The following is a 24,566-nucleotide window of genomic DNA, read 5'->3' as shown; positions in this document are numbered from 1 at the left end:
ACCCTCTACTCCCAATAGAAGCGGAGATATCGACGGATGAAGGCTGGATATCGACGGAGAAAGGTTAGAAAACTTTAACCTTCGATATCTCCTAAACGGTTAGAGATACAGGCTTCGGACAGGTACCAAATTAAAGCCCTTTCAAAACCCTACATTTTGGACTACAATGACGACCCTCTACTCCCAATAGAAGCGGAGATATCGACGGATGAAGGCTGGATATCGACGGAGAAAGGTTAGAAAACTTTAACCTTCGATATCTCCTAAACGGTTAGAGATACAGGCTTCGGACAGGTACCAAATTAAAGCCCTTTCAAAACCCTACATTTTGGACTACAATGACGACCCTCTACTCCCAATAGAAGCGGAGATATCGACGGATGAAGGCTGGATATCGACGGAGAAAGGTTAGAAAACTTTAACCTTCGATATCTCCTAAACGGTTAGAGATACAGGCTTCGGACAGGTACCAAATTAAAGCCCTTTCAAAACCCTACATTTTGGACTACATGACGACCCTCTACTCCCAATAGAAGCGGAGATATCGACGATATCTCATGAAGGCTGGATATCGACGGAGAAAGGTTAGAAAACTTTAACCTTCGATATCTCCTAAACGGTTAGAGATACAGGCTTCGGACAGGTACCAAATTAAAGCCCTTTCAAAACCCTACATTTTGGACTACAATGACGACCCTCTACTCCCAATAGAAGCGGAGATATCGACGGATGAAGGCTGGATATCGACGGAGAAAGGTTAGAAAACTTTAACCTTCGATATCTCCTAAACGGTTAGAGATACAGGCTTCGGACAGGTACCAAATTAAAGCCCTTTCAAAACCCTACATTTTGGACTACAATGACGACCCTCTACTCCCAATAGAAGCGGAGATATCGACGGATGAAGGCTGGATATCGACGGAGAAAGGTTAGAAAACTTTAACCTTCGATATCTCCTAAACGGTTAGAGATACAGGCTTCGGACAGGTACCAAATTAAAGCCCTTTCAAAACCCTACATTTTGGACTACAATGACGACCCTCTACTCCCAATAGAAGCGGAGATATCGACGGATGAAGGCTGGATATCGACGGAGAAAGGTTAGAAAACTTTAACCTTCGATATCTCCTAAACGGTTAGAGATACAGGCTTCGGACAGGTACCAAATTAAAGCCCTTTCAAAACCCTACATTTTGGACTACAATGACGACCCTCTACTCCCAATAGAAGCGGAGATATCGACGATGAAGGCTGGATATCGACGGAGAAAGGTTAGAAAACTTTAACCTTCGATATCTCCTAAACGGTTAGAGATACAGGCTTCGGACAGGTACCAAATTAAAGCCCTTTCAAAACCCTACATTTTGGACTACAATGACGACCCTCTACTCCCAATAGAAGCGGAGATATCGACGGATGAAGGCTGGATATCGACGGAGAAAGGTTAGAAAACTTTAACCTTCGATATCTCCTAAACGGTTAGAGATACAGGCTTCGGACAGGTACCAAATTAAAGCCCTTTCAAAACCCTACATTTTGGACTACAATGACGACCCTCTACTCCCAATAGAAGCGGAGATATCGACGGATGAAGGCTGGATATCGACGGAGAAAGGTTAGAAAACTTTAACCTTCGATATCTCCTAAACGGTTAGAGATACAGGCTTCGGACAGGTACCAAATTAAAGCCCTTTCAAAACCCTACATTTTGGACTACATGACGACCCTCTACTCCCAATAGAAGCGGAGATATCGACGATGAAGGCTGGATATCGACGGAGAAAGGTTAGAAAACTTTAACCTTCGATATCTCCTAAACGGTTAGAGATACAGGCTTCGGACAGGTACCAAATTAAAGCCCTTTCAAAACCCTACATTTTGGACTACAATGACGACCCTCTACTCCCAATAGAAGCGGAGATATCGACGGATGAAGGCTGGATATCGACGGAGAAAGGTTAGAAAACTTTAACCTTCGATATCTCCTAAACGGTTAGAGATACAGGCTTCGGACAGGTACCAAATTAAAGCCCTTTCAAAACCCTACATTTTGGACTACAATGACGACCCTCTACTCCCAATAGAAGCGGAGATATCGACGGATGAAGGCTGGATATCGACGGAGAAAGGTTAGAAAACTTTAACCTTCGATATCTCCTAAACGGTTAGAGATACAGGCTTCGGACAGGTACCAAATTAAAGCCCTTTCAAAACCCTACATTTTGGACTACAATGACGACCCTCTACTCCCAATAGAAGCGGAGATATCGACGGATGAAGGCTGGATATCGACGGAGAAAGGTTAGAAAACTTTAACCTTCGATATCTCCTAAACGGTTAGAGATACAGGCTTCGGACAGGTACCAAATTAAAGCCCTTTCAAAACCCTACATTTTGGACTACATGGACGACCCTCTACTCCCAATAGAAGCGGAGATATCGACGATTGAAGGCTGGATATCGACGGAGAAAGGTTAGAAAACTTTAACCTTCGATATCTCCTAAACGGTTAGAGATACAGGCTTCGGACAGGTACCAAATTAAAGCCCTTTCAAAACCCTACATTTTGGACTACATGGACGACCCTCTACTCCCAATAGAAGCGGAGATATCGACGGATGAAGGCTGGATATCGACGGAGAAAGGTTAGAAAACTTTAACCTTCGATATCTCCTAAACGGTTAGAGATACAGGCTTCGGACAGGTACCAAATTAAAGCCCTTTCAAAACCCTACATTTTGGACTACATGGACGACCCTCTACTCCCAATAGAAGCGGAGATATCGACGGATGAAGGCTGGATATCGACGGAGAAAGGTTAGAAAACTTTAACCTTCGATATCTCCTAAACGGTTAGAGATACAGGCTTCGGACAGGTACCAAATTAAAGCCCTTTCAAAACCCTACATTTTGGACTACAATGACGACCCTCTACTCCCATAGAAGCGGAGATATCGACGGATGAAGGATATCGACGGAGAAAGGTTGGAAAACTTTAACCTTCGATATCTCCTAAACGGTTAGAGATACAGGCTTCGGACAGGTACCAAATTAAAGCCCTTTCAAAACCCTACATTTTGGACTACAATGACGACCCTCTACTCCCAATAGAAGCGGAGATATCGACGGATGAAGGCTGGATATCGACGGAGAAAGGTTGGAAAACTTTAACCTTCGATATCTCCTAAACGGTTAGAGATACAGGCTTCGGACAGGTACCAAATTAAAGCCCTTTCAAAACCCTACATTTTGGACTACATGGACGACCCTCTACTCCCAATAGAAGCGGAGATATCGACGGATGAAGGCTGGATATCGACGGAGAAAGGTTGGAAAACTTTAACCTTCGATATCTCCTAAACGGTTAGAGATACAGGCCTGGCTCTGGTACCAAATTAAAGTCCTCTCAAAACCCTACATTTTGCCGTAAATGGCGACTCTCTACTCCCAGTAGAAGCGGAGATATCAACGGAGAAAGGTTTTACCGTCGAAACCTAAAAGTGGATGTAGCATCGTAATTCCCCTCTCAAAATGGATGCAGATAGCGCCCATTCCCAGTGCGAAAAATCGGTGTCGCCGAAAACGCCGTGTTGGCCGCTCTCAGCTTCCTCTCTGCTGGTATTATCATAGAGAAACCTGAGAGCCACCGGGCCGGTTATGCCGCGACGCTTTTTCTAACGCGCCCTCTGAGAAAATGCGCGCACATTACGCTCGTCCTGACAATAATGGCAAGGCGTGCACGGTTCTTGTTAATTCTACTTCCCTTGAGCCCTCTGGCGCGTATAATGTACGCCGAGAGTTCGTGTGTGTGCTCTCGCGTTATTAAAGATGTTTGTTTATAGTTGATAATTGTATTGATAAAATTTAAGCATGATGGATTATGAATTTAAGATGAAGACTCAGAAAGATCGCACGAAGGTGGAGGATCTATTCGAGTTTGAGGGATGTAAGGTCGGAAGAGGTACTTACGGTCACGTATACAAGGCCCGTAGGAAAGAAGGGTTAGTCTCTCTAACCTGGTTTTCAACAATTTTGTGTAGAAATTTCTTAAATTCATTCCTCTGTCATTTACTCTTACACGAACAAGCCTCATCTCGTAATTATTTCGAAACTACAAAAATATCGACTCATACTATTTCGAAATTTGCAAACTTATCCCGAAATCGCGACATCCTATCCTCATAGAAGTATTAGCTGCTCTGATCTTATCGATCGTTTTTACTTAAGTTTCTTAATATTATGATTGTTTTGTTCAAGTTTCTTTAAACTGAATCTGCGTGTACATTTGTTGGATCTAGCATTGGTTAAATTCTCAATTAATGTTAATTTCTGTGCAATTCCAAAACAAGCACTGTACATTCTAATTATATTATTTGTATTATTCTGATTGTATATTTAGGAATGTAGTATTCTGAAAGTTTATACTATATTAACATATATTGTAAACAGAGTACCAGATAGTGAATTAAAGTCTCGGCCTGACACAAAGGACTTTGGTCTTAAGCAAATCGAAGGTACAGGACTTTCGATGTCTGCATGCCGAGAAATTGCTGTGAGTACCTCTTTTGAGTTACTCTTGAACAATAAAACATCATATTCACCAGCTTGCAACAGAGAAATTTCATTATATTTCTCTTCTTGCAGTTACTCAGGGAACTAAAGCATGTCAATGTCATTACTCTTATTCGTGTCTTTCTCTCACATAATGATCGTAAAGTATGGTTGCTGTTTGACTTTGCCGAGCATGACTTATGGGTATGTTTAATTTTGATATTACTATTATTTCAACAATTTCTAAGTCAAGAAGAAATATTTAGAAACGATACGGTGAATATATAACTATGACTGTTATTTCCAGCATATAATAAAATTTCACAGAGCGGCAAAAGCTAATAAGAAGCCAGTAATGGTACCAAAAGGCATGGTGAAATCCTTATTATATCAAATTTTAGATGGTATTCATTATTTACATTCCAACTGGGTCCTCCATAGAGATTTGGTAATTGTCGTTGCTATTATATGCATATTTTAACCATATTGCCATTTAACCATATTATAACCAGATTGCGAATGAACGAAATTTATCTTTATTTTAGAAACCAGCAAATATTTTAGTAATGGGTGAAGGGAACGAGCGAGGACGCGTGAAAATCGCTGACATGGGTTTTGCTAGATTATTTAATGCTCCTCTGAAACCTTTAGCAGATTTAGATCCGGTTGTAGTAACATTTTGGTATAGAGCTCCGGAATTACTTCTAGGTGCCAGACATTACACAAAAGCTATAGGTCTGTAATGTGCCGTGTGTCGTATCTGTGTTTTACAGTTTGCAGAACATGTATTAAATGTTTGTTTTGTAATTGCAGACATTTGGGCTATCGGCTGCATATTCGCAGAGCTCTTAACATCCGAACCTATATTTCATTGCAGACAAGAAGACATCAAAACTAGTAATCCATACCATCACGATCAGCTAGATAGGTAAGGATGCAACATGTGATTCTAACAAGTTCTATATTTGATCTCCTAGTAAATGATATTGAATGAACTATATTAAATGAATCAATCATATAATTTGTGTTTAGGATATTCAATGTGATGGGATTTCCACTGGAAAAGGATTGGGAGGATATCAAGAAGATGCCGGAGCATCCTACATTATTGAAAGACTTTAAGAGATCCAAGTAAGTTTATCATTGTACAAAAAAATGCTCGCTACTACTACCTTAGTTAAAAATCTTTAAATATTGATTTTTCTACTCTTTGTTTTTTTAGTTATGCGAACTGCTCACTTACTAAGTATATGGACCGGCATAAGATCAAACCCGATAGCAAGGCATTTAATCTGGTACGGAAATTAGAAGAAAGATCGTCAATTCAACAGCGCATTGGGCTTATAATGATTTCTCGTATTCTCTTGACGTTTCAGTTGCAAAAATTACTGATGATGGATCCAAACAAACGTATCACGTCGGAACATTCAATGCAGGATGCCTACTTCCAAGAAGAGCCACTGCCAACTCAGGAGTACGTATTGACATCTATGATGCTACGTCGGTAATTTGCATCTTTACATTCTCTTGGAATCACATTCGTTTAAATGCGAAATCTTTCACAGCATATTCGCCGGATGCCCTATCCCTTATCCTAAAAGAGAATTTCTCACGGACGACGATACCGAAGAAAAGACTGAAAACAAAGCGAGGCAGAATCAGCAGCAAACGGTATTTACTTCCGAAATATATTAAAGTAACACACGTTGAAATATTTATATTGTACTTTATATACATATATACATATATATATTTATATATATATTATCTATATGCATACACACATACATATGGTTTAAGCCGCAACTACTATAACAAGATACTCACTTCAATACAAATAGTTTGTAATATTCAAATAAGTATGTATCTCTTAGCTTTACGTTTTCTACGTGCTTTTTTTGAAAAAGAAAGAGAAAGAAAGAAAAGAAAAGTACGATTTAACGATCGTTTTTGACGGCCCTGTATGATCGCCGCAGTGACAAGGCGCGCGACGCTCTTGACCTACGTTGCCGCTTTGTAAACACCAACCGCTATATGGTAGTTGAGGATTGATCCGAAATTTACATCACCCCCCGCCCCTTGTCGCTCATCCGAGTAATTCGTGAAATAGCAACAGCAAAACCAGCAGCAGCAAGGTAACGGCGACCACAATCACGGGCAGAACGCGAAACGGGTGAGACTGAACGGACCGCACGGCGCGCCGGAGTTCCATCAGCATCAGAGCCACGCGATGACCCACCAGCAACCGCCAGGGATGGTTTACTCGACTGCCCAGCCGACGCAACCGTCGAACTTCCATCAACGTTTCTAATCGACCTCTAATCAGATTCGAGCCGAATCAAGACTCTCGAGTCGCTAAATGCATTGATTTAATTCACTAATCCTGTCGACAGAGCGGTTATCCGTGATCCGTGTATATTCCGTACGGTACGATAATACAACTTTATTTATATATACACATGCAGAGAGATTATTTCCCGTCTCGATCTCCGTCCTGCATCCGTTCTTTATTTTTTTCTTTCACTCCTGCCGTCTTGCGTTTCTCAAGGAGGGGATGCAGATATGGGAAATAAAGAGTTATCGTTAACACGTTGACTGCCACCATGAGAGTCACCGGTGATCAGCATCACGATACTGCCGGATCTCATCGATTCACGTAGAAGACACGACGAATTCAATGTATGACCAATAACGACGTGTTGAAGCGAGAGTTTACAGATCATGTACGCATCATGAATTATATTGATTTACTGTAACTTTAATTGAGCTTTGAGAGACGGTCAATGGAGATCATTGTGGCAGTCAACGTGTTGAACAGACGTAAGGACTGAGGAATTGTGATTAACGAATCTGTCGTTAATCGTCGGTATGACGTCGCTCGGTGGTCAATAACTTCGGTTTCGCCGAATTTCTCCCAAGTTGGGCACACGCGCGCGCGCGCACGATGCATACCGATTCGAACGTGCGCGTGCATACCGATGAACCGAGCCGAGAGGAACGTCGTTGTCGTCTTTCTCGATCGAAAACCCTGACGACGACGACGACGACGACGTTCGCGCGGAGAGAGAAGGTTCGCACCGCGGGGCGAGAGGAAGCACGTCGATCGCGCGGAACGCGTGGGGGTTGCGATCGCGGAGGGGACACGCGCCGATCAAGTGGCCGACGGAAGGGGATCTATCGCGCACGCGCGCAGACGAATCGCGCGCGCGATCGCGACGGACGTCGCGTCGTCGCGGGCTCCTGAAACGCAGTTACCGCGAACCGCTGCTTGGCGAAAAAAGTGCGTGCGCGCGTGCCGCTCCACGATCGAGGATGCCAGTCGGGCCGTACGCCGTTGCCGTCGGCCCGAGAGTCGTCGTCGTCGCGTTGCTCCGATGAGAGGACGTGAAGCAGGTGAGGGGCCCCTCTATGATCGCTTTGACATTCGCTTTTCGCACCTTCGTGCGACGGCGCGTTACGGTTTTGATCCCCGTTTTTCAGCCACCGTGGGCTACGAGAGATTTGAGAGAAACACCGAAAAGAGAAGTTTAGAAGATTAATCAACAACTGCTCAACCGATCGCTCTCCGAGCGCGGGAAAATTACGTGCGATAAAAATTATATTAGAAATGCACGAACCTTAAATACGAGTCATCTCCATTTCACGCTTAACGACATCAGTGACGTTAACAGGTTCTCCCACATTATTTAATTGCCTGCCGTAACGGTGGCCTATATGGCCTCATGAGATAATGTTAATATTATTTTACGATGTCTAGAGTCTCTCTCGAACACACTCGCGTAACGAATATATCGTTTCGTAAGAGCGAGTAAAGCTGCGCGCCGAACGTTCATATTTGTAAACGCTAAACGCACGCTGCAATGATCGCTCGTATTCTCACCGCGCGTTCTCCGCTCAAGGCTGAACGCGCGCGGCCGCGTCTCGTCTTCTCATCTCACTCGGGGTACACTCCCGGAATGTTAAACAAATTAGAGAGAAACACATCGCGGACACACTGATAGATCGTGGAGAACGGTTCGCGGTACCGCGAAAAGCCAGACCACCTGAGCGATTCTCCCGCGCGGCTCCCCCGTCTCGCGGCGCGCGGAGACTTCGATGCTTTTCAACCTGCACGAGCGATGATCTCTCTCGCCCGCGCTCGCGCTTCGGCCGACCCTCGCGTGTTTGTCCGCTCTGCGCGAGGACACCCGCTCGCAGGAACGATCGTTAAGTACCTGTCGCGCTCGCACAGGTGCGGTTTCCCTTTGCTCCGAGCGATAAGCGATTAGTGCCGCAGTGTACTTGCTTTAATCAGCGGCCAGGGCCGGCCTCAAACCGATCGCGGCCGATTCGAGTGTTTCGAGCCCGCGGACGACTCGATGATACGTAATAAGATGACCGTCGTCTTATCCGGCGGAGGTGCCCCGCGATGCTCCAAATTTAGTTCGGTGAGGCAATCTCACGCGTTGTTCATCACATTTGTCGTCTCATTTACTTATCTCTTCCGCTCTCTTTTCTATCACTTGCCGTCTCATTGACACTTGATTTGGGCCGCTGTGTCGCGGACGATGCACGTCAATTACTTAATTTATTTACAAGTGTAGAATCTTTCGCTCGCAATCAAGTAATCGCACCGCGTACACTATCTTCGACAGTCCGGCTGTCTCCGGTCGAGCGGTGCTCGAGACGAGACGCACAGTTGAACTTGGAGTCCCGCGAGAGCATTAATACCGGCCCTGTCTGCGAAGCACTCGATAAACAAACGTGGCATTTAGAAGCGGCGAGCGCGCAGCGCGATAATCGTGCTCTCGGTTGCGCGCAGAAGCGCGGAGGAAAAATACCGGCGAAAATATCAGTTTAATTACGCCGCGAGCCCACGTTGCCTCTGGTTCTTTCGTCCCGCTCTCTGTGCACGTGCGTGCCACATATTGTATTGTGTGTAACACACGGAAGAGCCAGAAGAACGCGCGCGAGAAAGCTTGCACGCATCAACGGTGATGACGTTACGCTTCCGAGGCGACGGCGAAGCGACCGATACGGCAAAAACGATCGGCCCGATTCCTGTAATAAATCCGATTCCTGTAATAACGAACGATGATCTTTCCCGCACGTATCATTGCGTGCCGATTACAGCCATTTGCATGTCAGCGCTCGTCAATTGCTCGGCCCAACGTCTAATGCCATATCATTATGGGATCGCGCGAATTTTTTCACCCGCGGCGATTTTTCCCTCGGGAGGATATCTTACTCAGCGGCGAGCGTGATTCACACGCGGTCGCGATCGATAACCCGCTCCCCCCCTCTCCAGGTCGAACCGTCGGTCGATCGATCGGTCGGCAGAAACGTGTGTGATTGACGAAACGAGAGGTAATCGTGCGAAAAGTGCGATCGCATGTCTCAATAGACGCGTGACCGAATGGTTTTTGTTGCCAAAGATGTGTCATAGATACGAATGAAAGCAAAGGGCAGACCATTCTTTGATCTATTGTATCGTTAGGTAGAAGGCATGGCCTCGTTGCGACAAGTTTATCGCGTTGATCAAACCGCGCTGATGCAGAATGGGAGTAACGCCTCGGGTTTCGCATGACGTTTCGTGTAAAGCAGGCGTCGCGTATACCTCAATATTGTAACTAGAGTTATTCGTGCGATTTTCAATCTCTTACGCTTGTGTGCAAAGCTCGAAGGAGAAACCTTCGATAAGTAAATGAGAAGTAAATAAAGATGTAAGTAAATTAGTGTCGAGGCTTATGCGACGTCTAATTGCAGATTTAATTCAGGATAAAATGAAGGACTAAACTTAAGGTTATAATTAATTGCGAATTTTAATTTTTTAACTGAATCTTAAGAATTTTAATCCCAAGATCTCCGTTTTAATTGTAAAGATCAAAATTTCTAAAGTTTTTATCTTTAAATTTAAGGTGGGAATTAAGGAGAGATGGTAGAAAGGATTAGATTTGAGCGAAGTTTTGCACCGCTAGTTATGCTCGGCGATCGTAATCAGAAAATTTCCTAACGTCATAATTAATCCGATCCTGCACATTAAAATGCTTTCGGTCACCGAGATTAATATGCAGGTCCAGCTCCACGCGTCCGAAGGACTTAACTAACGGAGGGACGCGTCGATCTTTATACAGATCCCAGCGACAGGCTGGCTCTCTCTCTCTCTCTCTCTCTCCCCTCCCCCTCTCTTACTTTACATCACGCGCACAATGAAAAATGTAACGATCTAGTATTCCCAGTCGAGATCGCGCATTTCATTTCGCTTCGGGCAAGGACGATCGTCGGGTGTACAACCACGAAGCCTGCTAGCTTTCACGCGCGCCAAGGAAAGGAACGTGATGGTACTTTCAATGAACGAGAATGTCGTGCGGGCATAATTCGGCCGAATTGCAAATTTCGTCGGAGCGCCGACTTCGCGACTTGTGAATCGCGAAAAGACGAAGCACCGTCTCTATCAAAGCCTCTCGCGCGCGTCTCTTCCCGTGGCATCTCTCCCCTTCAACGTCGAGCCCGAGCACGTGGGACGACCTGTTGCATAGCGCAACAGCCAGTGCATCAGCTGCTTACGCGACAGATCTGCCTCAATCGTCCGCGTCGCGTAAATCTCCTCCTGCGATTGTCATCTCGGGGATTGAGTATCGGGTATCGCATCGGTGAAGTGTTCACCTCCGAAGAAATTCCAGTAAACTCTATGAAACTTCTCAAGTTCGGAATTTCTGCGCTCCAGGAAGGATACTTTATTCGCGAAACTCTGAAAACTCGAATTTTTGTCGAGGGGAGATTTGATCGAAGAACTTTCTCCAGAGGGATTTCCTCCAGATGAGGAAGTTTCGTTAGAGGACTTCAGTTTGTTCCACAAGTAGTATTATCGCACTGACGTCTTTTACTTTCGTTGTAAGTAGGACAGGGAGTGAACAGACCTCTTGGCGCTAGAGCGCGATTGATCACGGAAAGACGACGACGCAACGATGATTTTGCGACTTTGTATGTTTCTAGATTAATACTCGCATGGCCAGCGTGTTATGGCCATGCGACAACTCGAAGAGAGCGCGACAGGTCGCACCGTGATATCGCGCGAGAAGGCACTCTCGCCTTCGCCACGCCGCCGACGGCAACGCGGCGATTGAGCCTTCGACTCTCCCAAATTCATCGCGGGGTTAAGGTCACACCTCGTGAGAGAGCTCGGAGTGGTCCAGGTTAGGATCTAAAAGACCTTCCAGCGGCTTCGGTTAGCGCCCTATATGGAGACGCGATGTCTACCTTCGGCCGATTCTTTTTTAATCGTCGCCATTTAACGACTCCGCGCGCTCTCTTTTTCTCTCGTTCCCTCGCTCGTCCCTCCGCTCAATCGCGCTCGCGTTCGCTCGCCGATCCGACGGGAAAATCCCTCTAAGCCGAAAAGCACTCACGCACGCACGCACGCACGCACGCACGCACGTCGAGAAAATGCTGTCGAGAAAAAAAGCGAGACGGTTCACGCGTCGGGAACATTGTAACGCAGCGGCGGCAGCGAGACAAAAAGGAACAGAGCTGAAAAGTCCGGGCCGCGCTCGCCGGCCGTGGCTGCGTCCGTACATGGCCGTCCATTACCTACTTCGCACATGCCTTTTCCGCTAATGGATAACAACGAAAATATCGGGCCGGCCTCTGTACACACGTGCGCGCCGCGAACCTACAGGGCGATTTACGATCGCTCGCCTCTGCATTCGTCGACGTTCGCACAACTGCGAGAGATCGGCCGGCTCGCAAGGCAGCCTTCCTTTTCGACGCTTTCAAGCACACCGTGCGTGAGTACGTACGTACATACGTACATATGTCCGCATAGTTCCTGTTCGGTCTCGCGTCAAGCCAAGCCGTAACAGACCAAAGGTATCGTGTGTCTTCTCGCCTAACGTGAGCTCGTGAAAACTCTAAAGTATCATCGACCAATATTGAATTTATCAACGGAACTTTCCGCTCCTCACGCCAGAGGAAGAGATACGTGTGATCGATGCTCGGGTATTGGAGATCCGAAAATTGCGGATTGGACATCGGAGCTCGAGCAATCGCTCGAGCCGAGGTTGAAATTTGACGATTCGTTGAACTCCATTCTCCATCCGCCGTCCTCCGTTCTCCACGCTCAGCCTGATAAGGGATTTATCAGGCTCCTTCGAACCCGAGTACAGTAGGTCCAAGAATCTGCGCGCCTGACTTATCACCGTACATTCCTCGTACACGCCTCATCCTCCATCTTAATACGACCGCGCGAAATTGCTTCTTCATCTCTCTAGTCCGCTCGACGTTATTCCTGGACGTGATATTTGCTCTTGGAATTATCGATTCGCAACTCTGAACTTTTTTTCGGCGCGGCGTGTCCTCTTCAGGAGCCTCCTCGACTGCTCGGCCGAAATCGACGAACGTCGCGGAATATTTCGAGCTGTGGACCGCCGCTTCTTCTACACCTTGATTTATGTCCACTTCTTGGACGCTCTTTATCTCGTAGCCACACACTCGCTGTGCTCGTCCGAGCGATCCCTTGCGAGAGACCTTTGCCGAGGGTTCTCGATAATCGAATTCTGAGTGATCCGTGATTTACGGCCCGTGATCCTCCTTCTCCACGTTTCTTCGTCCAAGTGCTGAGCAAATATCTATGATAATAAGGCGGATGTGTGGCGCGTTTAGCGCACTCCGCCGTTCCGCAGCCGCATTCGATTCCAGCCGAGATGATCGGACGAGATGCGAGAACGGTGAAATTCGGAATCGGGAATCAGGCGCTGGTCGAAGCTGTCGCCATTTCCAAGAACATATATTATACACTCATCAATAATCGTTACTTGAAACTCACGTTAGACAGTCGCATTAGATAGTCGGATTCAAGTTTAGAGTTGGATATGCCTTTCTCAGTTGAGACTCGCGTTCTCAAACACACAGTGTCACGTACGACTCAACTGAGAAGCTGAGTTCGCATCTGCAAATTCCAACTCGACTCTATGTGGAAGTTTGACTGTCTCGTGGGACTAACGTGTGAAACGAGTTTCAAGCAGCGATTATTAAAAAAGGAGTCCCAACTGCCACGACTGCCTCAACTGTCTCAGCTCTTTCCGTAGATCCTTTTTCCATGCCCGCTCGTGCGTAAAGAAATTCCATGAAATTTGTCTCGTAGGTCCTGATTTTCCCAGCGCGGAAATTCTGTCCCTCCCCCCCTCCCTCCTCCCCGCCTCCCGACGGTTTTTCATGCAGCAATCCACACACGCGTCCTACATCTCCGTCCTAGAGTAGAACATCGACGATCGGACATACGCGCTCCTCCGCATTAGCGGACGCCGTTGCGAAAGCCTCCCTACTAATCTCTCCCCGAGGAGGAGACGCGCTCGCGCGCGCGCACGGCTCTCCCGCGGTTTCCCCGACACAGGAAACTCGTGGGACATCGTCGGAATCGGGATCGTGTCGAGTTGTCTCTTCATCTCTCACCGTCGCGATACACCGCTGAGGCCGCGGAATACGACATTGGCGACAACCGAAACCTCTTTTGTCGCGCGCGCGCTCACGAGTGAAAGACGTGGGAAGGGAGGAGAGGGAGAGACAAGAGTGAGCGTGATGCGGTGCTCTGTCGCGACATGTGTGTATATGTGAGCGCACAGGAGGACAGAGCCGATCGGGCCGATCGGGCGAGACGGAGAGAAGAGAGGCGAGGTCAACAAGGTGCCCGATATGGTATCCCGCGACCGCCGTGAGTGCCATTTTGCTCGCACACGCGTACGCGTGCACACGCACGCACCTTCCTACGCTGGCCACAATTAGCGATCATTGCTGCCGCTAACCTGCCGAATGCAGTTTCGTGTGTGCATCATCGTCGGTGCGCAGCGGCGCCTGCCTGCGTTTTTCCCACCTTCGGGAAAAGTGTCCTCGCGCAAACGAGCGCACGCGCGCGCGCGCGCGCGTTTCGCGACGCGACGAGAAGACGAAAACGAAGGCGAAGAAGAAGACGAAGAGACGAAGAAGAAGTTGTCGCGTTCGTTTCGTCGCGATCGCCGTAATTGGCGCGATGCGCCATGAATCTGCTCTAGTTCTCCGCGCAGACGTTGTATCAATATTCAGGTAGAATTCGAGAAAGACCCGGAGGACCTCCGCCGCGTGTCCGCGGGATTGAGATGTCGTACGTTTAATTAATCGTCATATTCGCCAGCCGATCGCGCCTCATACTTGAATCAATGAGACACGGCAGTGTCTCACAGTGCCGCCCTTGCCCGACCGCCGCAGCGATCGACGTGTGACACCTAAACAAAGTATTCTATTTGTAAAGTGATGTTTTCCATACTCTCATATTCTAAGCGAAGCCTTTTACAGAAAAGGAACTCCCCTTTCGATAAAGCGATTAAAGTGAACCGTTCGTCTAAAATTGATTAGACATTATTCTAACTGTTTTCCTCTTATTTCAAGAGGATTTCTTATTATATCAATTAATTTTCCTCTTATATGAAGAGGAATATATTGATTTGAATGTCGGCTTCTTTTGTTCAGTCACGCTCTACCTCCAGACATGAACGAAAAAACAACCATATACTCATGGATCAGAATATTTAGAACCCTTTTTAAAAAAGGTATGTGTGTGTGTGTGTGTGTGTGTGTGTGTTGCTGTAACATATTTATAACGAAGATAATTTATCCATATTTGGTCAAACACAGTTTATAATCTATTGCAAGAAGTTCAATAATACATTCTTTCTTTTAACTATGTTTCGTGCAAGTAGTTATGATAAACATAGCTATGAAGTTTATAACAGAACTGATTAAAAATTTATTTGTTATGATGATCTTATTTCATTCATGCTTACTTATTATAGAACTGGAGCTATTGTAGAACAGAAGCATATATATATATTATTATCTATATATATATTACTTTTCGCTATATATTATAATAATTTTTTCAAATTAACCAGTATAATCAGTAAGAATAAAATACAGTAAGAATAAATAATAATCCTCTTAAAAAAAGATTAAATAATCTATGTATAAGAGGAAATTTATATTAGAATCAATATGATTTGCATTATATATATAACATGTAACATATAATTCCTCTAACTTTAAGAATAATGTGTTTACAATATTTTCCTCTTAGAAGAATCTTAGAGGAAATTCTCTTGAGGCCATATATAAGAATAAAATCCTCTAGAATTTAAGTAATTCCGCTTGTTCTGAAATTACTTTTTTTTTTGGGTATAATTATCGATCAACCCGAGGAGTAATCTCACGCGTCAGTCTCTCAAATTTGCACGATAATCGAAGGATATTGAGATTCGCGACCAAATTGATTCACCGGAATCAGCGATTCGTCTTGCGAATGATCTCTCGATCTCGCCTTTCGCAAAACTCTGCAGAGACGTCTCCCGAGGATCTGTCGGTCTCTCGTCCTCGGTGCGTCTCGACGTGTTCTCGGCTGCGTTCTCGTCTCGTTATCGCTCTGAAATTCTCACGATGGCTCTCGTATTTACGCACTTGTACCCGCGTTATTTTCCGCGTTATTTCCGTCGCTTGCGTTCCCCGCGAGGATCGGCCGGCAGTTTCTCTCGAGAATCTCGCCGCCGTTACCCCAGCGGCCGCCTCCGCCTCCGCGTGCGTCAGAGCGTGTAGAAAAACGAAGATTTCCTCGGAGAGTCACGTATAATACCGCGCGAGCAGTTCAGAATAGTTCTTTCTTCGCCATCTCGCATTGTTGTCCTACAATAATTCACCCGCTGCTGCTTAATAAGCCAGTCCCGTCGGCCGAGCTGCGGCTACGAAGGCGCTTCTTTTCCGCCTTTCAGACGCTGTCCCACGCAAAATCCCCCCTTCCTCGCCTCGATTGCTCCTCGGCTAATTTTAATTATCGTTCTATTATGCCTGCCGCTCTCCGTTCCGAGGGGCTGGGCGCTGGGCGCTCGCTGAAGAACGCGCCGCGCGGATCCAAACGTTTTGTCGCGCCTGTACAACCTATTGTTATTAAAATTACCCGCTCGAAAATAATCGCCGGGCCAGAGATTCCCGCCGAGCGAGTCGGGAAACAAAGAAAAACGCCGCGTCACGGCGACGTTCGTCCTTTCCCGTGGCCAGCCGTCGACGTCGCGGAGCAGCCGCGGAACCGGGAGCTCGCGGAAGCGCGGATTCCTCCGTGGGAGCCGACTTTCGTTACACGCTGCGTGGAGAAGTGCGAACGATTCAATTAGCGAGGCCGTGCGATCCTCCGGAAGGCTCCTTGCCATCTGAAAAAAGAAACTAGACCGCGCACAGCTGGTTTTTTGCACCTTAAGCCGGTCGCGGCCTTCCTAAGATGGGCAGCGGCCGTAAACGCGCGCTCGCGCTTGTTCCTCGAGGTCGCCTCAGCGTCGTCGTCGTCGTCGTCGTCGTCGTCGTCGTCGTCGTCGTCAGCGTCAGCATGAGCCGAGAACGATATTCTCGCAGGAAGCTCTCCTCGTACGGGGCGTGCTTAGCGCGGCGAGGTGCACTCGCGTGAATCATTGCAAGTGTCCAGCCGCCCGCCTGTCCGCTCGAGTGCGTGCATTCGAGTGCATTAATGGCGATGGTGCCGCGCGAGCGACCGCATTCGCAAGGACGTGTCGTGACCCGAGTCGATCCTTTTCGTTCTTCACGAGCAGTCGAGTCGCGCAACGAGCCGTGTAAACAAAAGGACACACTGCTCTTCTTGGCGCGCGACTACTCGCTCTCGCCCGCGAGGAGTTCCGCTCCTGCTGGGACGCGATGCACGTAGACAGGTGTCTTCGAGGATATCGCGAGCGAATCGTTGTCTCTTTCAACGCTGCTCTTTTAACGCCGCTCTTTTAATGCCGCTCTTTTAACGCCGCTCTTTTAACGCCGCTGTGGTCTTCTCTCCGATGATTTCGAAGTTTCACCGGAATTTTGGGCAGTCAAAGCAACGGCCGACGATTGGAATTTGCGATGCGTCTGCCAGTCGGATCGTCTCGTCAGCTTTTTTATCGGCCGTATGCTTTTTTTATGCAATTAATTGTGTGTCCCATACGCGAATTGATGATACATGACAGTGTCATACTGCCGATCCTTGATAACCGCAGTGGTAATGATATCAGTCATCCCGTAAATGATTACTCCAAATTCAAGTGAAAAGCAAAACAAACTTAAATTAAGCAAAATGAAATTAAATTAAACAAAATTAAACTTATATGGGAAAGTAAAGCAAAGATTACTTACACTTACTCCAAAGCACGCTCATCCCCCTCCTCCAAAATTGTCAGCTCGCGATTAATTTTCCAACGTCACCTCCGCAGATCTCAAAATTCAGCGCAAGAGCAATTGCCTTATGAGACGACCGATATGACAAAGAAAAATTCCCTAAGACTAGCCGGCGTGCTCTCCGAATCCCGAGCGAACAGCCCGCCGCGCCTCTCGTCGTCGGGACACGGTTTTGGATCCGCGAGCGAAACGACATAGGGCGAATTCGATCGTGTGAAAACACGCAAACGTGCGTTAATGCGGTCACGCATAGATACGCGACAACCTCTCTCTCTCTCTCTCTCTCTATCTGCTTTGCGTTATATTCGGAATTGCAGCTTCCTCGTCATCGTCGCTGCGACTTTCAGCTGGCCACATCGCGCGTGCGTCTTCTCCGCGCCCTGCCGCCGGCCGCATGGTCCTTAATATCCGACCGGCGGTCTATTTTTAAGCGTGACTAGCGAGGTATGTGCATGCGCGCGGTGACGCAATCCTATGGTCTTTCCCCTTATATTTCCCTCCCTACCAGCGCCTATACCGCTCTTCCTCTCATACGCGCCGACCGATCGGCCGGCCGGCCGGCTGTTGCCGATGGGACCAGGAGCAATTCGACCGATAACGGCGAGCCCGCGGCGCGTGTTCAGCAACTTCCGATGAGACCGCAACCCACCACGAGGAGAGATTCCTTCCTGTACGGGACGTGTCATTGTAACGTACTTCGTCAACACCCACGTCGTGGTTACCGAGTCACCTCGGACGTTCCTGACTATAGCCGATCCGTAAAATTCAGCTTGACGACGAATCGCTCCCTTGCTTCTCGTTTGCCTTAAGATCTCGGTTTTTGAATTACAAATCGGCATTTTCAAAGCGAAACACATGCAGCGATTCACAGCAATATATTTATATTGAATTTAGTATTACTACGTAGATTAATGTATAAAAAAATTAGCTCATGGAGTCGGCTAGAGCGAAACGTCAGTCGAGGATTGTTTCGAAAGAGGTTGAGAAAATATCATTTTGATATGAGGGGGAGAGAGAGAGAGAAGTAGAAAAAAAGAGAGAGATAAACTTTCGCCTTGCAACATTGCAATCGCACTTACGAATCAAATTGAACTCGGACGAGACAGGTTCGAGTACCCGAAGAAGCGGAAGCGGAAGATGCTTCCGAACGATACCAAGCCGCGATATCGAGTTCGAAGTTCTCGAGTGCCTTCGTTAGGAGTAGACGCGCAAACTGGCAGGCTGAATGTCAAGGAACCTTCTAACTGTTCGCGACTACGCGGACGAAGGTCAGATAAGATTACCAGATAAGTTTCTTTGACACTCGTTCTCGAGCAGTCGCGTAGGTCTACTTTGGGATGGTTTAGCATAATTCGTGCTAGGACAAGGAGCGGCCGTGAAAATCGGGTCCGTGTAGCTCAGCAGGATTCTGTTTAATCCTGATCCTAATCCTGATCGATGCGTAGGATACGCATGCGAAAGAAAAAATATAACTTGGCTCCACCGGCTAAATCTCAGTAGCTGATCCGACCTTAAACGAAAGGCTACCTATTTCGCTGTCGCTGGTAAAAGTTAGCTGTTACAAATAAAATTCATTCAATTCCACTCCATTCACATTCATGAAAAATGTATTAGCTAACTTTTTGGCTGAAATCAAAAGGTAAAGTAGCACGTCTAGCTGAGAAAGTGATAGCTATATCTCCACAAATATCTTATTATGTATTATACATGTACAGTCAATGGCAGGAAGTTCGCAACACCTCGACGAATCTCAGAGCGCGTTCGGCATCCGATAGGAAAGTTTGCAATTTTTTGCAATTATCAGAGAACAATTCTCCGTAATCAAAAAAAGAAAATTTCAGATCAAGTGGAATTATCTAAATTTTAGAGGATTTTACTCTTATATATGGCCTCAAGAGGATCTCTCTAAAATGAAGAGGAGAATATTATAAATATATTATTCTTAAAGTCAGAGCAATTATATGTTATATTTATAATGCAAATCTTATCGATTTTAATATAAATTTTCTCTTATATACAGATTATTTAATCTTTTTTCAAGAGAATTATTATTTATTCTTACTAAATTTTATCTTCTTACTGGTTATACTAGATAATTCGAAAAAATTATTATAATGTATAACGAAAAGTAATATATATATCGATGTACTTCTGACTCCAATTCTACAATAAGTAGGCACGAATGAAATAAGATTATCATAACAAATAAATTTCCAATCAGTTTTGTTATGGACTTCATAGCTACAAAGATGCTCATCATAACTAATTGTACGAAACATAGTCAAAGAAAGAATATATTATTCAACTTCTTGCAATAGATTATAAATTATATATTTGACCAAATACGGGTAAATTATCTTCGTTATATGTTACAGCAACACACATATCTTTTTTAAAAACCGTTCCAAATATTCTGATCCATGAGCATATGGTTATATTTTCGTTTATGTCTGGAAGTAGAGCATAATTGAACAAAAGAAGCCGACATTCAAATCAACATATTCCTCTTCATATAAGAGGAAAATTAATTGCCATAAGAGGAAATCCTCTTGAAATAAGAGGAAAACAGTCAGAATTATATCTGATAAATTTTAGATGAATGGTTCACTTTAATCGCCTTATCGAAAGAGGAATCCTTTTCCTGTAAAAGGCTTAGCTTAGAATATGAGACTATGGGAAAAATCAATTTGCAAATAGAATACTTTTTTTAGGTGTGATAGGTAAGTTTGCGATTCTTCGCAATTATCAGAGAACAATTCCCCATTGGATACTGGGTACGTGGTGAAATTCATCGAAAGAAAAGTCTCCTCCACTAAACGTCATTTATTTCCGACAGCGAGTAGCTCTCTCGTTGTAGCGGCCAAGTTCAAACAGCGAATAAATTGGGCTTCATTAGCAACATTAGCTGTTCCTATTTCAAAGGAGCATCTTAGCTGCCACGGCTACATCGTGACTTTTGCTAATATTTTTACGCGTGCACCTCTCTTTCTCTTTCCCTCTCTACCCCCTCTCTATTCCTCTTTTCAAGTCTTCAAATACCGACCGCTTTTGAATTTCGGTCCGCCTGTCGCTCGCAATAAATCATAGCCGGAATCTTAAAAACATGAAGCTCATGATCGCAGACCGCGGGAGGGTCCTCCTCGCGACTGACGCCGGTTCTTCCTTCTTCGCGACGAAGGAGGGAAGGCGTGCGGCGACTTTGCCGCGCACGCACTATCCACGTTGCTTTACGGACACGCGCGCTCCAACCTAGACCTCACTCCAGCCTCGATCCACTCCACTTGTTATTGCGAATTTGAGGTTTTATCGGAGCCGGAGCGAAGGCACGCGCGCACGCGCGCGACTCGGCTCCGAGAATCATTAATCTTCGCGCCGTAAATGAAGCGTTTTCACGCTTTAACACAAAGCGATCACAGTCTCCCTTTCTCCGTCCGTAGACCGTAGGCCGCCTAGGAAATTTGTTTTTGCTCGATTGAGTCACACGCTGCTCGTCGGCTCGTCGTCGTCGTCCGAGTCCGAGAGGCTGCTCGCGTCGTCCTCCAGCCGCGCGCCGTTAGCGTTTTCTTTTTTATCTCGACCCTGCGCGCCCTGTATTTGCATTTCTATGACGGGCTCGGTATGAGTTTTCGGCACGAGTGGGTTTGACTAATAGCAATGATTGCTTTATTGACTGGATGTTCGAAAGCCGCAAAGAGCGGAGATGGATTGTAATAAAAATCGCGGCGTCTCTGCGGATCGAACGCAAGAGAGAGACATCGGATTTTGACTGAGAATCCTCCTTTAATGACGCGCATTTTGACTGAGAATCCTCCTTTAATGACGCTCATTTCGGACGTTCGCAATTCGAATTCCCTGATCTGCGAAAGCTCGTCGAAGAAACCGCGTTGATTTCTCCGTATAATTAACCTCGAAACTCGGAGATACACGTGTCAAGTCTCAGAATCACCTAACACCCGAGATCGAGGGGTCCCTCGATGAAACGAAACTCGTGGCTGCGAGCGGGACGGTTTCTTCGTCACGGAAGTGCTCTTTGTCGCAGCCGAAATTCCGTTTCACTCGATCGTCTCGATCGGTTATTCGAGACTCCGAATCGTAGAGTCACGGCGAATAATAATCGTCCCGCGGAAGATCCGTCGTATAGACGTCGAGCTCTCATCACGGAATATTTATCCCAAATTGACGATTTAACCGTCCGTCACAACGACAGGAGAGAGAGAAGGAAAGAGAGAGAGAGAGAGAGAGAGAGAGAGAGAGAGAGAGAGAGAGAGAGAGAGAGAGAGAGAGACGTCAATGGCGAAACGGCTCGTACACGCGTAATTGAACACGAAAATAATTTATATAATCACAGAGTATATTACACACACGGGCTTGCCTCTCGTAGGCGGCTTTTTCGGCATATCAGATCCGACCGTCCTATTAAGTCCTAACTCTAAAGTTAATCACTCTACCGGGATTCTATCCCTCTCCCTCCCCCTTTTCCCCCTTTTCCGTTTCGCGCTGACGCAAGACTGGATTTTCAAGCCTCACTTAAAAGCGATCGTTTATTAAGTTAACTTGATCGGGGGGAGAGAGAGAGAGCGCACGCGGGGGGAGAGTTTCACGGGCGTCATTGGAGTACTAATTATTGTGAGAAAAGTTCAGTGTGTCCGTTGCGAAACATCAAGCGGGCGTTGCGTTTGCCGCGCGCGGTGTCTATTTCCACCGCGGCGGTGCGTCTCGCTTTAATGGGAGATTAAGAAGAATTATGCGATAACGCGGCGTTTCCTTTTACAGGTACTCGACACCGGTTGTAATTAGCGTTTATTGCGAACGAGCGATCGAGCACTTTATGAATCACACAGTCGCGCAGACCGTTAGATGTCGGAGCGGCCGATATTTTGTCGGCTTTTTCAGCGCGATAACTCGACACCGGTGAAATATCGACACCCGTCCCGCGATTATCCGTCGCTAATGACGCGTATCGGTGCTTCGCCATTTACGCGATGAATTCGCCTCGCCCGAAGACGTCGAAACGAAGGACGAAGAGAGAGAGAGAGAGAGAGAGAGAGAGAGAGAGAGAGAGAGAGAGAGAAACAGAGAGAAAGTGCGTCCGCGTTCTTACGAGGCGCGTCCCACCCCCGTCGGCCGATCATTTCCCGAGTCAATTAGAAGCAGGGTTGGCAAGTGACGCGTTATACTTGTGAGGTCGTCGCCGTTGCGTTACCCCGTTTCCGCTAACAACCCCGGCAACTGCGTTACTTCCTCGTCGGTGACGGTAAGCGGCAAGAGGCGGCAATATAATTCGTAAGAAAGAAACAATCTTCACAACACTTGGTGAGGAAAGTAACGAAAATCGCGGCGTCACGCGACGAATCACTTTCTGATCCGTCTGAATGAACAACAAAGTTGAGTTAAGAAAATTGGTCTCAACGAGTAAGCCTTCGTATTAGCCCGATTAGAAGAGATCATTTTGCAAAGACGTCACTCTCTACTTCCACAGTACGACGTGTTTATGCGAGTTCCCAAGTGCGCGCTTAGAATTTCGCGCTTCTTCTGTTACAGATCGGAAGTGCAGCGTCCGCGGATGCAGCAGCCAACATGGACTCTCACGTCGGTCTCGACTACATCGTGGATAATCCTGATTATTGCGTCAAGCTCGCCTCGGGTAAGCCGCTTCGCGTTTCTCCTCCTCCGTCGGTCCTCCTCCGCCCGCGCGCGATCCTCCCTGTGTCTCTCGCGTGTTAGTTCGTGTTAATGCAACGTAATGCGCTCTCGATTGCAGCACTGGACACGGCATGCCCGTCCGTGAAGAAGCAAGTCGTGGAGTTGCTGTCGGCGCTGTGCGTCTACAGCCAGGACGGCAGGCAGAGAGCCATCGATACTCTTCACACCTACCAGGTGAGTCCTGCGTCTCATGTCGAAAGGAACGAGGATACGAGGATGCTCGTATCCTCGTTCCGTTCAATCGGCTTGTTTAACCTAAGACAAGGACGAGAACGCGTGCCGGTTATATTTGATTTTTCAAAAAGTCACGGCGTTTATTTCCGATAGAAGGCTTTACTCTTGTATATTTAATGTTTAATTGAACGCATCTATAAATTTATAAGCCCATGCACTTTTCACAGCTGACACTTATAGCTTCCATCAAGGGAAAAAGCGCGCGAATCGATCAACGATTATTCTTTCTATAACGTTTTGGAAATAGAGAGTCAACACACGAGCATTTTCGCCAAGTTTTACTTTATTACTTCCGAAATGGAAAGAACGCTGTGCAGGCTTGTGAAAAGCAGGCTTGCGTAAAGTTTATGGTGACGAGGCTAAAAGGCTAAAAGAACGTCAGTGTCAATATTGGTTTGCTCGTTTCCATTCTGGTGACTACAGCGTGAAAGATGCACCTCAGGCTCAGGTCGGCCATCGGAAGTGGATGATGATGATGATAAAATAAAGGCATTAGTTGAGGCTAATCGACGTGACTACCATTCGTGAGCTCGCTGAGGCACTAAAAGCATCGATTGGAAACGTTTACTTTCATTTGGAACAACTTGGTTACGTCAGTAAGCTCGATATTTGGGTCCCGCATGAACTAAAAGAAGTTCACCTCATAAAACGCATAGACATCTGCGACGTGAACTTCTGAAACGTGAACAATCCGACCCATTTCTGAAACGCATGATTACTGGCGATGAAAAATGGATTGCCTACAACAATGTGCAGCGAAAGCGATCGTGGAGCAAGCGCGATGAGCCAGCTCAAAACACATCCACCAGAGAAAGGTGATGCTCTCAATCTGGTGGGATTGGAAGGGTGTGATATTTTTTGAGCTCTTA

General features: G+C 46.5%; 2 protein-coding genes across 2 annotated transcripts in view; both read left to right on the top strand.

The window, feature by feature from the left end:
- Nucleotides 1-3,870: 3,870 nt before the first annotated feature.
- Nucleotides 3,871-7,009, top strand: Cdk8 (cyclin-dependent kinase 8). The gene is made up of 11 exons (XM_011154232.3): nt 3,871-4,001; nt 4,450-4,552; nt 4,645-4,755; nt 4,859-4,999; nt 5,097-5,286; nt 5,365-5,479; nt 5,584-5,682; nt 5,774-5,846; nt 5,928-6,025; nt 6,117-6,222; nt 6,662-7,009. The coding sequence occupies exons 1-11, from the start codon at nt 3,871-3,873 to the stop codon at nt 6,860-6,862; spliced, it is 1,368 nt and encodes a 455-aa protein (XP_011152534.1). The 3' UTR covers nt 6,863-7,009.
- A 750-nt stretch (nt 7,010-7,759) lies between these two features.
- The window catches only part of form3 (FH2 domain-containing protein formin 3), a 37,999-nt gene continuing 21,192 nt past the window's right edge, over nt 7,760-24,566 (top strand). The window contains exons 1-3 of the mRNA XM_011154219.3: nt 7,760-7,944; nt 23,302-23,404; nt 23,522-23,637. Coding sequence (XP_011152521.2) covers nt 23,338-23,404; nt 23,522-23,637 — 183 coding nt within the window. The 5' untranslated portion in view covers nt 7,760-7,944; nt 23,302-23,337. The remainder of the gene's footprint in view (nt 7,945-23,301; nt 23,405-23,521; nt 23,638-24,566) is intronic.

Source organism: Harpegnathos saltator, unplaced genomic scaffold, assembly GCF_003227715.2.
Source record: "Harpegnathos saltator strain DR-91 unplaced genomic scaffold, Hsal_v8.6 scaffold674, whole genome shotgun sequence".
Classification (NCBI taxonomy): Eukaryota; Metazoa; Arthropoda; class Insecta; order Hymenoptera; family Formicidae; genus Harpegnathos; species Harpegnathos saltator.
The sequence above is the reverse complement of the archived record's forward strand: the minus strand, read 5'-3'. Positions and strand labels throughout refer to the sequence as shown.

Coding starts and splice junctions, on each gene's coding strand:
- Cdk8 (XM_011154232.3), top strand. CDS start 3,871: ATGATGGATTATGAATTTAAGATGAAGACTCAGAAAGATCGCACGAAG. Junction 5,287..5,364: donor ACATTACACAAAAGCTATAG/GTCTGTAATGTG, acceptor TTGTAATTGCAG/ACATTTGGGCTATCGGCTGC. Junction 6,026..6,116: donor GAGCCACTGCCAACTCAGGA/GTACGTATTGAC, acceptor AATCTTTCACAG/CATATTCGCCGGATGCCCTA.